This window comes from Procambarus clarkii, chromosome 13, assembly GCF_040958095.1.
Source record: "Procambarus clarkii isolate CNS0578487 chromosome 13, FALCON_Pclarkii_2.0, whole genome shotgun sequence".
Classification (NCBI taxonomy): Eukaryota; Metazoa; Arthropoda; class Malacostraca; order Decapoda; family Cambaridae; genus Procambarus; species Procambarus clarkii.
In genome coordinates this window covers 19,192,595-19,209,008 of record NC_091162.1, presented here as the reverse complement: position 1 = coordinate 19,209,008, position 16,414 = coordinate 19,192,595, and the positions used below count along the sequence as shown (strand labels likewise).

Below are 16,414 nucleotides of genomic sequence, written 5' to 3'. Positions count from 1 at the left end.
TGCGTGTTTATCCTCAAATGTGGCCAAACGTGAAGCAGCTCTGAGAACCATCAACCGCGTGTAGATAGCAGGCGTACCAACCCTCTCTCTATCGGCGCATCCGATTCCTCGATCGTCATCGCCTCTCATTCAACAACAAAACAAACACCTCTCACTATACACACGCTTATAATATATACACATATATGGAAGTTATATTCTTTAAAAGATCGTTTTGGGCTTCACACTTCATTCATATAGACGAATGCGTCTTTGAAGTGAGCTGCAGGCTGGACTTGCATAGCCAGCGGTTACAGTTTCGGAGACGGGCTAATTATTTCAACCCGTCAACGGGCTATGCGGCCGAACCGAAAAAATCATACATTTTATCGCACTGTGTATGAATAATATATTTTTTTATTAATATTACTATGTATTGTTATTTAGTGCTGAGTTTCTGTCGATAATTATTTGTCGTGTAAGTACGTGAGTCCAACATTTAGAGAGCTGAGATTCGAACACTGTCAACAAAACCTCGAACGTCATCTGTTGTTTATCGTTTGTGAAGTGTTTTGCGTTCATAAACAGGAGATTTGGCAGCAACGGCAACAAGCATTTGGCCTTTTTTGTTGAGGAATGATAGCTGGATTTAAGGTATGTCAATGAAGCACTTAGAGAAGCCTTGGACGTAGAAAATGAGTAAACCATTATGTTCTGACGCTGAATTTGACGAAACTCGAAGTAGGCTTCGAGTAAAGTCATGAGCGAGTTGACTTTGATACTCGAGTGGAAGACCCTTCAACTCTGTACTCTTGCGGGTCAGGTCATTAAGACGTTAACGACGTGAAGGTGGAATTGTGACGAGTGTGAAAAGTTTAAGGAGTTCTTGGTGAATTTTGGCCTCAGCCGGATAAGACCAGTATGAGTTCACTCACAATTTGATGAATATGAATATGATCTAGGCTTTGATGAGTCAGTGACGGGTCCCATGAGGTCTGGACTCACAAGACGAGGTGCCCAGCGTCCTCATTGTTCATGACCAAGGTAAGCTGAGCCTCCATCCTATATATATAATATTGATGCATTGTAGTGTGAATGTTATTCTGGTGTATAGGTACTGAAGTGTATAAAGGGTTTTCACTAATGCTTATTGTTAAGTGACTCTGATGCTATTACAGGTAAGAGGATACAACTCCCCGAGGGACAGACAGCCACAAATTGTCAGGTAAGTTCCCATTTCCGTCTGTTCCCACAGGTGCAGCCCAGGGCGTGTTGGGGCGTGGTATAAACAATCACTTTGTAGACAAAGTTTCCCCGTGTACAATGGCATTATTTAATAGATCGTACTCCTGTGTAAATATAAGTTAGCGTGAATCAAAGTGATTGATGAAGAAAAACCCCTTCAGGTACGGGCATGAATAACCCGTAAATCCAAGCGAATCCCCTTTTGTTCCCTTGCTCTCTGGAAGCCTCTGGAAGCCTGAAATACGTCCAGCAGGTGGTGTCAAACTACCTAATGATCCAGAGGTGTCTGGGAATCACTAGGAAACGCTGGTTCGAGTCACCTTATTACCTCAAAGGATTTTCTCCTTGTCTTGAACGCGTATCCTGTCGTGACTTCCGGCCACGTGGACTCGTATGTTTCAGGATTCAAAAGTGATGTGGTTCCTTAACGACCATATCGTTAACGACTGAACTGGGGCGGAGTACCGAAGGGTCGTCTTGGTAGGTAGTGTAGTGGAGGCAGGTTTGATGTAGCGGCTGCCAACACAAACAACCAGGTCAATCCCTGTATGAAGACCGACCTGCACGTGACTAGTGGTTGTTGGACTGTTAGCAGATGGTGGTGTTTGGTCCCCCCAGGTTCCCCCAGAACCCCCCAGAATCCCCCAACACACACCCTCACCTACCGATCAGATCAATCTGATTAGGACCATGCCAGCACTGTCTGAGGCCTCTTGGTTAGTCCAAAGTCTATCACAGGTCCAGCCATTGGCCCTTAATTGACAGGTGACAGCATGCAGACAGGTACACACAGGGAGATAGACCCCTGCTGCTGATAGACAGACTAACGAGAATAGAGAGGCAAATTTAGTCTCATCTGTTGGCTCATCTCCCCCTCTCCCTCCCCCCCATTCAACGAAACGCCCCCCCCCCCCACACACGCAAGCATCCCCCCATTCCCCCTATTATATAAACCCATGATTCTCTCCTGTGTGAGTCGGATTTACCACTGGTGTGACTGGGGGTGGGGGTGGGGGGAGGGGAAGAAGGGGGAGTGGGGGGCGGTTGGGGGGGGGGGAAGAGAAGCGGTGGAGTTAACTCATTCGGTTATTCATGTATTCATTTGTTCACATATGCCTTTGCTAATTTATTTATTTTCTCGTTTATCTGTTTGTTCGCTTAGGTGGACAAGCGTCGGGTTTTGCAGGCGGCGCCGGTTAGTTAAACACGTGATTCTTGTTCGGTGTTTGTCGCTGTTTGTTTTATTTCCAGCAATCTGATATTGATGTGTGGGTGGGGGGGGGGAGGGTCCAGTATGTGTGCCTATGGGGGGGAGGGTTCTGTATGTGTGCCTGTGTGTGTGGGGGAGGGTCCTGTATGTGTGCCTGTGGGGGGGGGGGTTCTGTATGTGTGCCTATGTGGGGGGAGGTCCGGTATGTGTGCCTGTGTGGGGGGGAGGGTCCTGTATGTGTACCTGTGGGGGGGGGAGGGTCCTGTATGTGTGCCTGTGTGGGGGGGTTCTGTATGTGTGCCTGTGTGGGGGGGGTCCTGTATGTGTGCCTGTGTGTGAGGGGGGAGGGTCCTGTATGTGTGCCTGTGTGGGGGGGAAAGGTCCTGTATATGTGCCTGTGGGGGGGGGTCCTGTATATGTGCCTGTGGGGGGGGTCCTGTATGTGTGCCTGTGTGGGGGGGGATCCTGTATGTGTGCCTGTGGGGGGGGAGGGTCCTGTATGTGTGCCTGTGGGGGGGGGAGGGTCCTGTATGTGTGCCTGTGGGGGGGGTCCTGTATGTGTGCCTGTGTGTGGGGGGGAGGGTCCTGTATGTGTGCCTGTGTGTGGGGGGGAGGGTCCTGTATGTGTGCCTGTGGGGGGGGTCCTGTATGTGTGCCTGTGGGGGGGTCCTGTATGTGTGCCTGTGGGGGGGGTCCTGTATGTGTGCCTGTGGGGGGGGTCCTGTATGTGTGCCTGTGGGGGGGGGTCCTGTATGTGTGCCTGTGTGGGGGGGATCCTGTATGTGTGCCTGTGTGGGGGGGATCCTGTATGTGTGCCTGTGTGGGGGGGAGGGTCCTGTATGTGTGCCTGTGTGTGGGGGGGAGGGTCCTGTATGTGTGCCTGTGTGTGGGGGGTCCTGTATATAATATCCACAGCTGAATAGATTTTACTCTAATTTGGCAACATTTTGCAATTTTAGCGTTGCTGTCCCTCCCCTCCCCTCCCCCCATCCTCATCCCCAACCTCCCCCCACCCCACCCCACCCCCTCTCCCCCTCCCCCTCCCCCCTCCATGGCCCCCCAATTGCAGCCTTTTAATTCCAATGATGACTGAATCTACCAATTCGCGCGCTGCCGTAAAATGTGTGTGACCTGTCTTTGATGTGTGGTAGTGTCTCTCTCTCTCTCTCTGTCTCTCTCTGTCTCTCTCTGTCTCTCTCTGTCTCTCTCTCTCTCTCTCTCTCTCTCTCTCTCTCTCTCTCTCTCTCTCTCTCTCTCTCTCTCTCTCTCTCTCTCTCTCTCTCTCTCTCTCTCTCTCTGGCTCTCTCTCTCTCTCTGGCTCTCTCTCTCTCTCTCTCTCCCTCTCTGGCTCTGTCTGTCTGTCTCTCTCTCTCTCTCTGGCTCTCTCTGTCTCTCTCCCTCTCTGGCTCTGTCTCTCTCTCTCTCTGGCTCTCTCTCTCTGTCTCTCTCTCTCTCTCTCTCTCTCTTTCTCTCTCTCTCTCTGTCTCTCTCTCTCTCTCTCTGGCTCTCTCTCTCTCTCTCTCTCTCTCTCTCTCTCTCTCTCTCTCTCTCTCTCTCTCTCTCTCTCTCTCTCTCTCTCTCTCTCTCTCTCTCTCTCTCTCTCCCTCACCCGCAGGGTACTGCTAAAAAGGTACAAAGGGATTTATCGCACACTGGATTTCATGCCTTTTAATCCAGTTTAATCCCCCGGCCCGATTTTTATAATCCCCGGGAGCAATAAATCCCTAACCAGATTCCCGCTCTGATTTTGTATGCAAACTTTGATTGATTGCTTGTTAACTGCGAACCCGTACGAGCCCTAACTACCCCTCCTGCTCCCCCTCCCCCCCCCCTCCCCACCCCCTCTTAGAAGCACCATAACTACTAAATTGCCTCGTAACTGCCTCCTATGGCACTAACTTATCCTAACTTAACCTAACCTAACCTAACCTATAGCACTAACTTATCAATAACGAATCAAGGAAAATATAAAATATTACATTCTAAAATACCAAACTAAGTATATATATATATATATACATATATATATATATATATATATATATATATATATATATATATATATATATATATATATATATATATATATATATATATATATATATATACACACACACGATACATACTCTCTCTCTCTCTCTCTCTCTCTCTCTCTCTCTCTCTCTCTCTCTCTCTCTCTCTCTCTCTCTCTCTCTCTCTCTCTCTCTCTCTCTCGTTTCCCCTCATTTCTTATTCCTTTCCTTTCTCCCTTTCCGCCGTCATCCTTGCAGTATCTCTCTTCCTTTTTCTTGATTTCTAATAATCTTTTTGATTTCTTTTTCCATGTCTCCTTTCCTCTCTTCTTTGTTGCCCTTTTTGTCCATTCCACCAATTCCACCGTTACTTAAATTCCGCCTCTTCCCTGTTCCATGAGCCTCTGTTCTCTTTCCTCCTTATCTGTGTTTCTTATGGAGGCTTTTTTCTTCTGTTTCTCTCTTCTCATTAATGCTACAATCTTTCCCTTTCCTCGGTTATTTCCTCCCCTTTGATTTCTCTTCCGTCCTCTCTCTTCCAATTCTTTTCCATTCCGTCGTCTTCCTCCTGCTTCTTCCTTCTTTCCTTCTCTCTCTCCTTCCCCTTCATTCCCTGCCTTCCCCCCCCCCCCTTCCTTTCCCTCCCTTCCCCCCCTTCCTTCTCTCCTGACCCCCTTCCTTCTCTTCCTACCCTCCCTTCCATCCCTTCCTCTTCCTTCCCTCCCTCCCTTCCCCCTTTCTTCTCTCCTTTATCCCTTCCTTCCCTCCCTCCCCTCCATTCCCGTTTCCTTCCCTTCCTTCCCCCTTCCTCCCCTCCCTTCCCTCCCTCCCCCTCCCTCCCCCCCTCCCTCACGGTTCTGGCGGGCCATTAAAAGTTAATCAAAGGACGCGAGTAAACATAATTACCGTTTCTGGTTGTCTCGGCCGCCGAAGATTTCCTTAGAAAGGCGGTTAATATCTTATGGCATTAGATCGGCGGCCGGGAGAGTGGGAGGGAGAGTGTGGGAGAGTGGGAGAGGGGGAGGGGGAGTGGGAGTGTGGGAGAGTGGGAGGGAGTGTGGGAGAGTGGGTGGGAGTGTGGGAGAGTGGGAGGGAGAGTGTGGGAGGGAGTGTGGGAGAGTGGGAGGGAGAGTGTGGGAGAGTGGGAGGGAGTGTGGGAGAGTGGGTGGGAGTGTGGGAGAGTGGGAGGGAGTGTGGGAGGGAGTGTGGGAGAGTGGGAGGGAGAGTGTGGGAGAGTGGGAGGGAGAGTGTGGGAGAGTGGGAGGGAGAGTGTGGGAGAGTGGGAGGGAGTGTGGGAGAGTGGGAGGGAGTGTGGGAGAGTGGGAGGGAGTGTGGGAGAGTGGGAGGGAGTGAGGGAGAGTGGGAGGGAGTGAGGGAGAGTGGGAGGGAGTGTGGGAGAGTGGGGGGGAGTGTGGGAAAGTGGGAGGGAGTGTGGGAGAGTGGGAGTGTGGGAGAGTGGGAGGGAGAGTGAGAGAGTGGGAGGGAGAGTGGGAGGGAGAGTGGGAGGGAGTGTGGGAGAGTGGGAGGGAGTGTGGGAGAGTGGGAGGGAGTGTGGGAGAGTGGGAGGGAGTGTGGGAGAGTGGGAGGGAGTGTGGGAGAGTGGGAGGGAGTGTGGGAGGGAGTGTGGGAGAGGGAGTGTGGGAGAGGGGGGAGGGAGCGTGGGAGAGGGGGGAGGGAATGTGGGAGGGAGTGTGGGAAAGGGAGTGTGGGAGGGAGTGTGGGAGAGGGGGGAGGGAGTGTGGGAGAGGGGGGAGGGAGTGTGGGAAAGGGGGAGGGAGTGTAGGAGAGGGAGTGTGGGAGACGGGGGAGGGAGTGTGGGAGAGTGGGAGGGAGTCTGGGACAGATAGTGACGGAGAGAGAGAGAGAGGGAGAGACAGAGGGTGAAAGAATGATAGCAGAAGGAAGGAGACGAGAAGGAAATAAAGGAGAAGCAAGAGAAGGAGCCGGCTCCGCCTCCATCTTCTTGCCGGATTGGAAATTGATTCGATTTTAATGGCTTCCGGCTCGGTAAACCCGGAAAAAATTGGCTCTGATTTTGAAATTGGCGACTCTATTATTCCCCGCCTAGTGAAGCACAAATTGGTGCTTCATTGTATTGGTGCTTCATTGTATTGGTGCTTCATTGTATTGGTGCTTCATTGTATTGGTGCTTCATTGTATTGGTGCTTCATTGTACTGGTGCTTCATTGTATTGGTGCTTCATTGTATTGGTGCTTCATTGTATTGGTGCTTCATTGTATTGGTGATTCATTGTATTGGTGCTTCATTGTATTGGTGATTCATTGTATTGGTGCTTCATTGTACTGGTGCTTCATTGTACTGGTGCTTCATTGTACTGGTGCTTCATTGTATTGGTGCTTCATTGTATTGGTGCTTGAGGGAGACTGTGCTTCAGGGAGTTATAGACCAGTGTTGATCACACTGGGCTAGGGGGGCCACACTATCCCCCCCTGGGCTAGGGGGGCCACACTATCCCCCCCTGGGCTAGGGGGGCCACACTATCCCCCCTGGGCTAGGGGGGCCACACTATCTCCCCTGGGCTAGGGGGGCCACACTATCCCCCCTGGGCTAGGGGGGCCACACTATCCCCCCTGGGCTAGGGGGGCCACACTATCCCCCCCTGGGCTAGGGGCCACACTATCCCCCCTGGGCTAGGGGGCCACACTATTCCCCCTGGGCTAGGGGACCACACTATCCCCCCTGGGCTAGGGGACCACACTATTCCCCCTGGGCTAGGGGGCACATTAACCCCCCCTGGGCTAGGGGCCACACTATCCCCCCTGGGCTAGGGGGCCACACTATCCCCCCTTGGGCTAGGGGCCACACTATCCCCTCTTGGGCTAGGGGCCACACTATCCCCCCTGGGCTAGGGGCCACACTATCCCCCCCTGGGCTAGGGGCCACACTATCCCCTCTTGGGCTAGGGGGCCACACTATCCCCTCTTGGGCTAGGGGCCACACTATCCCCCCTGGGCTAGGGGGCCACACTATCCCCCCCTGGGCTAGGGGCCACACTATCCCCCCCTGGGCTAGGGGCCACACTATCCCCCCTGGGCTAGGGGCCACACCAACCCCCCCTGAACTAGGGGCCACACTACCCCCCCTGGACTAGCTGGCCACACTATCCCCCCTGGCCTAGGGGTGGCCACACTATTCCCCCTTGGGCTAGGGGGGCCACACTATCCCATGGGATAAGGGCCACACACAACGGAGACTAATAAAGAGATCAAGGACTGAGAGAAAGAAGGGCCCCGACATTAATATTTATCCCGCATCTGACTGCCTCTTATGCCCGGAAGCCGCCTCACCGGCCCGGCAGCAGACTGCTTCATACACAGTTATTGGCCTCAAATTTTTCTAATAGATTTCCTAAATAATTTCTATTAGGAAATAGTAATAATGTCTTTTAATTTCTAAATTTTCTATTTGATTGCCTAAGTTGTAGTGTTTTTATTAGGTAATTTTTTTTGTATTCGAATGTAATATTTTTTTTTTAACTTTTATGTTTCTAGTTTTTGATAGTAAAATAGTGTTGTATTGAAGTCAAAATTGGAATGTTGTTTTGGTGTGTTTCTTTGTTCAAAGCCAGTCACAGCCTGCACTTCCAGTCACAACACCAGTCACAGCCTGTACCTCAGTCACAGGACCAGACACAGCACCAGTCACAGGCTGCACCTCCAGTCACAGGCTGCACCTTCAGTCACAGGCTGCACCTTCAGTCACAGCTCCAGTTACAGGCTGTACCTCCAGTCACAGGCTGTACCACCAGTCACAGGCTGCACCTCCAGACACAGGCTGTACCTCCAGTCACAGGCTGCACCTTCAGTCACAGCACCAGTCACAGGCTGTACCTCCAGTCACAGGCTGCACCTCCAGTCACAGGCTGCACCTGCAGTCACAGCACCAGTCACAGGCTGTACCTCCAGTCACAGGCTGCACCTCCAGTCACAGGCTGCACCTCCAGTCACAGGCTGCACCTCCAGTCACAGGCTGCACCTCCAGTCACAGGCTGCACCACCATTCACAGCACCAGTCACAGGCTGCTCCTCCAGTCACAGGCTGCACCTCCAGTCACAGGCTGCACCTCCAGTCACAGGCTGTACCTCCAGTCACAGGCTGCTCCTCCAGTCACAGGCTGCACCTCCAGTCACAGGCTGCACCACCAGTCACAGCCTGCACCTCCAGTCACAGCACCAGTCACAGCCTGTACCTCCAGTCACAGCACCAGTCACAGGCTGCACCTCCAGTCACAGGCTGCACCTGCAGTCACAGGCTGCTCCTCCAGTCACAGGCTGCACCTCCAGTCACAGGCTGCACCTCCAGTCACAGCACCAGTCACAGGCCGCACCTCCAGTCACAGGCTGCACCTCCAGTCACAGGCTGCACCTCCAGTCACAGGCTGCACCTCCAGTCACAGGCTGCACCTCCAGTCACAGGCTGCACCACCATTCACAGCACCAGTCACAGCCTGTACCTCCAGTCACAGCACCAGTCACAGGCTGCACCTCCAGTCACAGGCTGCACCTGCAGTCACAGGCTGCTCCTCCAGTCACAGGCTGCACCTCCAGTCACAGGCTGCACCTCCAGTCACAGGCTGCACCTGCAGTCACAGGCTGCTCCTCCAGTCACAGCACCAGTCACAGGCTGCACCTCCAGTCACAGGCCGCACCACCAGTCACAGGCTGCACCTCCAGTCACAGGCTGCACCTCCAGTCACAGGCTGCACCTCCAGTCACAGGCTGCACCTCCAGTCACAGGCTGCACAACCATTCACAGCACCAGTCACAGGCTGCTCCTCCAGTCACAGGCTGCACCTCCAGTCACAGCACCAGTCACAGGCTGCTCCTCCAGTCACAGGCTGCACCTCCAGTCACAGGCTGCACCTCCAGTCACAGGCTGCTCCTCCAGTCACAGGCTGCACCTCCAGTCACAGGCTGCACCACCAGTCACAGGCTGCACCACCAGTCACAGGCTGCACCTCCAGTCACAGGCTGCACCTCTAGTCACAGGCTGCACCTCCAGTCACAGGCTGCACCACCAGTCACAGGCTGCACCTCCAGTCACAGGCTGCACCTCCAGTCACAGGCTGCACCTCCAGTCACAGGCTGCACCACCATTCACAGCACCAGTCACAGGCTGCTCCTCCAGTCACAGGCTGCACCTCCAGTCACAGGCTGCACCTCCAGTCACAGGCTGCACCTCCAGTCACAGGCTGCTCCTCCAGTCACAGGCTGCACCTCCAGTCACAGGCTGCACCACCAGTCACAGGCTGCACCTCCAGTCACAGCACCAGTCACAGGCTGTACCTCCAGTCACAGGCTGCTCCTCCAGTCACAGGCTGCACCTCCAGTCACAGGCTGTACCTCCAGTCACAGGCTGCACCTCCAGTCACAGGCTGCACCTCCAGTCACAGGCTGCACCTCCAGTCACAGGCTGCACCTCCAGTCACAGGCTGTACCTCCAGTCACAGGCTGCTCCTCCAGTCACAGGCTGCACCTCCAGTCACAGGCTGCACCACCAGTCACAGGCTGCACCTCCAGTCACAGGCTGCACCTCCAGTCACAGGCTGCACCTCCAGTCACAGGCTGCACCTCCAGTCACAGGCTGCACCTCCAGTCACAGGCTGCACCTCCAGTCACAGGCTGCACCTCCAGTCACAGGCTGCACCACCATTCACAGCACCAGCCACAGGCTGCTCCTCCAGTCACAGGCTGCACCTCCAGTCACAGGCTGCACCTCCAGTCACAGGCTGCACCTCCAGTCACAGGCTGCTCCTCCAGTCACAGGCTGCACCTCCAGTCACAGGCTGCACCACCATTCACAGCACCAGTCACAGGCTGCTCCTCCAGTCACAGGCTGCACCTCCAGTCACAGGCTGCACCTCCAGTCACAGGCTGCACCTCCAGTCACAGGCTGCTCCTCCAGTCACAGGCTGCACCTCCAGTCACAGGCTGCACCACCAGTCACAGCCTGCACCTCCAGTCACAGCACCAGTCACAGCCTGTACCTCCAGTCACAGCACCAGTCACAGGCTGCACCTCCAGTCACAGGCTGCACCTGCAGTCACAGGCTGCTCCTCCAGTCACAGGCTGCACCTCCAGTCACAGGCTGCACCTCCAGTCACAGCACCAGTCACAGGCCGCACCTCCAGTCACAGGCTGCACCTCCAGTCACAGGCTGCACCTCCAGTCACAGGCTGCACCTCCAGTCACAGGCTGCACCTCCAGTCACAGGCTGCACCACCATTCACAGCACCAGTCACAGCCTGTACCTCCAGTCACAGCACCAGTCACAGGCTGCACCTCCAGTCACAGGCTGCACCTGCAGTCACAGGCTGCTCCTCCAGTCACAGGCTGCACCTCCAGTCACAGGCTGCACCTCCAGTCACAGCACCAGTCACAGGCTGCACCTCCAGTCACAGGCCGCACCACCAGTCACAGGCTGCACCTCCAGTCACAGGCTGCACCTCCAGTCACAGGCTGCACCTCCAGTCACAGGCTGCACCTCCAGTCACAGGCTGCACCACCATTCACAGCACCAGTCACAGGCTGCTCCTCCAGTCACAGGCTGCACCTCCAGTCACAGCACCAGTCACAGGCTGCTCCTCCAGTCACAGGCTGCACCTCCAGTCACAGGCTGCACCTCCAGTCACAGGCTGCTCCTCCAGTCACAGGCTGCACTTCCAGTCACAGGCTGCACCACCAGTCACAGGCTGCACCACCAGTCACAGGCTGCACCACCAGTCACAGGCTGCACCACCAGTCACAGGCTGCACCTCTAGTCACAGGCTGCACCTCCAGTCACAGGCTGCACCACCAGTCACAGGCTGCACCTCCAGTCACAGGCTGCACCTCCAGTCACAGGCTGCACCTCCAGTCACAGGCTGCACCACCATTCACAGCACCAGTCACAGGCTGCTCCTCCAGTCACAGGCTGCACCTCCAGTCACAGGCTGCACCTCCAGTCACAGGCTGCACCTCCAGTCACAGGCTGCTCCTCCAGTCACAGGCTGCACCTCCAGTCACAGGCTGCACCACCAGTCACAGGCTGCACCTCCAGTCACAGCACCAGTCACAGGCTGTACCTCCAGTCACAGGCTGCTCCTCCAGTCACAGGCTGCACCTCCAGTCACAGGCTGTACCTCCAGTCACAGGCTGCACCTCCAGTCACAGGCTGCACCTCCAGTCACAGGCTGCACCTCCAGTCACAGGCTGCACCTCCAGTCACAGGCTGTACCTCCAGTCACAGGCTGCTCCTCCAGTCACAGGCTGCACCTCCAGTCACAGGCTGCACCTCCAGTCACAGGCTGCACCTCCAGTCACAGGCTGCACCTCCAGTCACAGGCTGCACCTCCAGTCACAGGCTGCACCTCCAGTCACAGGCTGCACCTCCAGTCACAGGCTGCACCTCCAGTCACAGGCTGCACCACCATTCACAGCACCAGTCACAGGCTGCTCCTCCAGTCACAGGCTGCACCTCCAGTCACAGGCTGCACCTCCAGTCACAGGCTGCACCTCCAGTCACAGGCTGCTCCTCCAGTCACAGGCTGCACCTCCAGTCACAGGCTGCACCACCAGTCACAGGCTGCACCTCCAGTCACAGCACCAGTCACAGGCTGTACCTCCAGTCACAGGCTGCTCCTCCAGTCACAGGCTGCACCTCCAGTCACAGGCTGTACCTCCAGTCACAGGCTGCACCACCAGTCACAGGCTGCACCTCCAGTCACAGGCTGCACCTCCAGTCACAGGCTGCACCTCCAGTCACAGCACCAGTCACAGGCTGTACCTCCAGTCACAGGCTGCACCTCCAGTCACAGGCTGCACCTCCAGTCACAGGCTGCACCTCCAGTCACAGGCTGCACCTCCAGTCACAGGCTGCACCTCCAGTCACAGGCTGCACCTCCAGTCACAGGCTGCTCCTCCAGTCACAGGCTGCACCTCCAGTCACAGGCTGTACCTCCAGTCACAGGCTGCACCACCAGTCACAGGCTGCACCTCCAGTCACAGCCTGCACCTCCAGTCACAGGCTGCACCTCCAGTCACAGCACCAGTCACAGGCTGTACCTCCAGTCACAGGCTGCTCCTCCAGTCACAGGCTGCACCTCCAGTCACAGGCTGTACCTCCAGTCACAGGCTGCACCACCAGTCACAGGCTGCACCTCCAGTCACAGGCTGCACCTCCAGTCACAGGCTGCACCTCCAGTCACAGCACCAGTCACAGGCTGTACCTCCAGTCACAGGCTGTACCTCCAGTCACAGGCTGCACCTCCAGTCACAGGCTGCATCTTCAGTCACAGGCTGCACCTCCAGTCACAGGCTGCACCTCCAGTCACAGGCTGCACCTCCAGTCACAGCCTGCACCTCCAGTCACAGGCTGCACCTCCAGTCACAGCCTGCACCTCCAGTCACAGGCTGCACCTCCAGTCACAGCCTGCACCTCCAGTCACAGCCTGTACCTCCAGTCACAGGCTGCACCTCCAGTCACAGGCTGCACCACCATTTACAGCACCAGTCACAGCCTGTACCACCAGTCACAGCACCATTCACAACACCAGTCAACTAATTAATGGTACACGCATATGCTGACACCAATCGGGGCCGGGATTCTAGCAGCAAATTGATGCATTTAGATCTGGTTTCTGGCCGCTTGCGTGTGAATGCGGCCGACTCCTCCCCCCCGCCGAGTGTTTGACAGTTTGGGGCTTATCGGCGCTAAATCTCCCATCCAACTGTCACCGCCGCCATCCCTGTCTCCCTTTTTTAAATCCATCTCCATCCTTATCCTCTGTCCTTCCGTCCCTCCTATCCGTCCCTAGCTCGAACCCAGCCAGTTGTCTCATTTCATGCGGGGCTTGGACCGGGGAACCGGTATAGGATAGGGCAGTTTTGGAGCGGGATTCGAGCGGCATCGCGAAATAAAGTGGCCGGGAAGGTTGGCGAGCAGTGGGCTGGGATCGCCTGGGGGTTCCACCATTTAATCAGAAGGACACTACTCTCATGGTCGTTCGACCCCCCCTCACGACCCCCTCCCCCCCCCCCATCACGACCCCCACTCGACGACTCCAACGACCACTACCCCCCCCTCCCTCTCCCCCACACCGACAAACATAGGTATCGGAGCGCTGAAAATATTATCGGGGGAAAACCGTAAACATTTTAAAAGATGGGATACATATTGTTATATGTATTATATATTTATGCTTTAATTAGGCTACATAATATATATATATTAGGCTTTACTACTAGTAATAATATTACTAATAGTAAAAAGTAAATTACTAATTGATAGTAAAGCCTAATATATTAGGCTTTACTACTAATATTACAATATATTATCCACCAGATGCTCTTCTGAATATTGTGTTCAAAGTGCACTTAATACTAGAGTGTTGCGTCATACACTTAAGTGTATATATAGTATATTATTGTACCAGGGTGTTGTATGATGTATTACTATACCCTTAGGTGCATAACCTTACCCTTAAGGTCTGAAATACACAAAATATATACGAATTTTGTAAATAATGTCTCCCAGAACGACAGAATAACGCCCCCCAGGATGACTTAGAGATACAGGAAAATGTCACGTTCTTCCATAGAGGACCAACATACAGATATACACAATAATAGACACTTTTAGCCAATATTTTAAAACATGAGAATGAAGATAAACAGGAGATAGTAAAACTAGAAGAATGAGAGGCAGGAGAGAGGGATAGGGAGGGATGGAGAGGTAGGAATGGGGAGATGAGAGGTGGACAAAGATGAGGGGGGTAGCGAGGCTACATGGGGGATGGGAACCCATTGATCTTTCACCCGGAGGTTTGATTATATGGGTTGTGATGAGGAACACTGAGTGAGGAAGTACAGTCTTTAGTACTTTATTATTGGGGGGTTTACCGTTTATTGTGCGGCTTGTGTAGGGCGGCCGGTGTGGCTTGGGCTGCTGGCGGCCGGTGTGGCTTGGGCTGCTGGCGGCCGGTGTGGCTTGGGCTGCTGGCGGCCGGTGTGGCTTGGGCTGCTGGCGGCCGGTGTGGCTTGGGCTGCTGGCGGCCGGTGTGGCTTGGGCTGCTGGCGGCCGGTGTGGCTTGGGCTGCTGGCGGCCGGTGTGGCTTGGGCTGCTGGCGGCCGGTGTGGCTTGGGCTGCTGGCGGCCGGTGTGGCTTAGTCTCCTGGTGGCCAGTGTGGCTTAGTCTACTGGCGGTCAGTGTGGCTTAGTCTCCTGGTGGCCAGTGTGGCTTAGTCTACTGGCGGTCAGTGTGGCTTAGTCTGCTGGCGGCCGGTGTGGCTTGGGCTGCTGGCGGCCGGTGTGTGTTAGTCTACTGGCGGCCGGTGTGTGTTAGTCTACTGGCGGCCGGTGTGGCTTAGTCTACTGGCGGCCGGTGTGGCTTAGTCTACTGGCGGCCGGTGTGGCTTAGTCTACTGGCGGCCGGTGTGGCTTAGTCTACTGGCGGCCGGTGTGGCTTAGTCTACTGGCGGCCGGTGTGGCTTAGTCTCCTGGTGGCCAGTGTGGCTTTGTCTACTGGCGGCCGGTGTGGCTTAGTCTACTGGCGGCCGGTGTGGCTTAGTCTCCTGGTGGCCAGTGTGGCTTAGTCTCCTGGTGGCCAGTGTGGCTTAGTCTACTGGCGGCCAGTGTGGCTTAGTCTCCTGGTTGCTGGTGTGGGTTAGTCTCCTGGTTGCTGGTGTGGGTTAGTCTCCTGGCGGCCGGTGTGGCTTGGGCTGCTGGTGGCCAGTGTGTGTTAGTCTACTGGCGGCCGGTGTGGCTTTGTCTACTGGCGGCCGGTGTGGCTTAGTCTACTGGCGGCCGGTGTGGCTTTGTCTACTGGCGGCCGGTGTGGCTTAGTCTACTGGCGGCCGGTGTGGCTTAGTCTACCGGCGGCCGGTGTGGCTTAGTCTACTGGCGGCCGGTGTGGCTTAGTCTACTGGCGGCCGGTGTGGCTTAGTCTACTGGCGGCCGGTGTGGCTTAGTCTACTGGCGGTCAGTGTGGCTTAGTCTACTGGCGGCCAGTGTGGCTTGGGCTGCTGGCGGCCGGTGTGGCTTAGTCTCCTGGCGGCCAGTGTGGCTTAGTCTACTGGCGGCCGGTGTGGCTTAGTCTCCTGGAGGCCAGTGTGGCTTAGTCTACTGGTGGCCGGTGTGGCTTAGTCTCCTGGCGGCCAGTGTGGCTTAGTCTACTGGCGGCCGGTGTGGCTTAGTCTCCTGGCGGCCAGTGTGGCTTAGTCTACTGGCGGCCGGTGTGGCTTAGTCTACTGGCGGTCAGTGTGGCTTATAGTCTACTGGCGGCCGGTGTGGCTTAGTCTACTGGCGGCCGATGTGGCTTAGTCTCCTGGCGGTCAGTGTGGCTTAGTCTCCTGGCGGTCAGTGTGGCTTAGTCTCCTGGCGGTCAGTGTGGCTTAGTCTCCTGGCGGTCAGTGTGGCTTAGTCTCCTGGCGGCCAGTGTGGCTTAGTCTCCTGGCGGTCAGTGTGGCTTAGTCTTCTGGCGGTCAGTGTGGGTTAGTCTCCTGGCGGTCAGTGTGGCTTAGTCTCCTGGCGGTCAGTGTGGCTTAGTCTCCTGGTTGCTGGTGTGGGTTAGTCTCCTGGCGGCCGGTGTGGCTTAGTCTACTGGCGGCCGGTGTGGCTTAGTCTACTGGCGGCCGGTGTGGCTTAGTCTACTGGCAGCCGGTGTGGCTTGGGCTGCTGGCGGCCAGTGTGGCTTAGTCTACTGGCGGCCGGTGTGGCTTGGGCTGCTGGCGGCCAGTGTGGCTTAGTCTACTGGCGGCCGGTGTGGCTTAGTCTACTGGCGGCCGGTGTGGCTTAGTCTACTGGCGGCCGGTGTGGCTTAGTCTACTGGCGGCCGGTGTGGCTTAGTCTACTGGCGGCCGGTGTGGCTTAGTCTACTGGCGGTCAGTGTGGCTTAGTCTACTGGCGGCCAGTGTGGCTTGGGCTGCTGGCGGCCGGTGTGGCTTAGTTTCCTGACGGCCAGTGTGGCTTAG

At 55.6% G+C, this 16,414-nt stretch overlaps 1 protein-coding gene across 1 annotated transcript; it reads left to right on the top strand.

Annotated features, from left to right (window-relative positions):
* The first annotated feature begins 615 nt into the window (after positions 1-615).
* On the top strand, positions 616-13,800 carry LOC138364376 (mucin-4-like). The gene is made up of 5 exons (XM_069323991.1): positions 616-633; positions 1,158-1,204; positions 8,032-9,334; positions 10,126-11,112; positions 13,789-13,800. Exons 1-5 carry the CDS (start codon positions 616-618, stop codon positions 13,798-13,800), a joined length of 2,367 nt encoding a protein of 788 aa, XP_069180092.1.
* The last annotated feature ends 2,614 nt before the right edge of the window (positions 13,801-16,414 follow it).

Bases quoted from the DNA above. Each gene is read 5' to 3' on its own strand.
- LOC138364376 (XM_069323991.1), top strand. The intron at 1,205-8,031 runs GTAAGTTCCCAT...CTTTGTTCAAAG, and splicing joins AGACAGCCACAAATTGTCAG to CCAGTCACAGCCTGCACTTC. The intron at 9,335-10,125 runs GTCACAGGCTGC...CACCATTCACAG, and splicing joins AGTCACAGGCTGCACCTCCA to CACCAGCCACAGGCTGCTCC.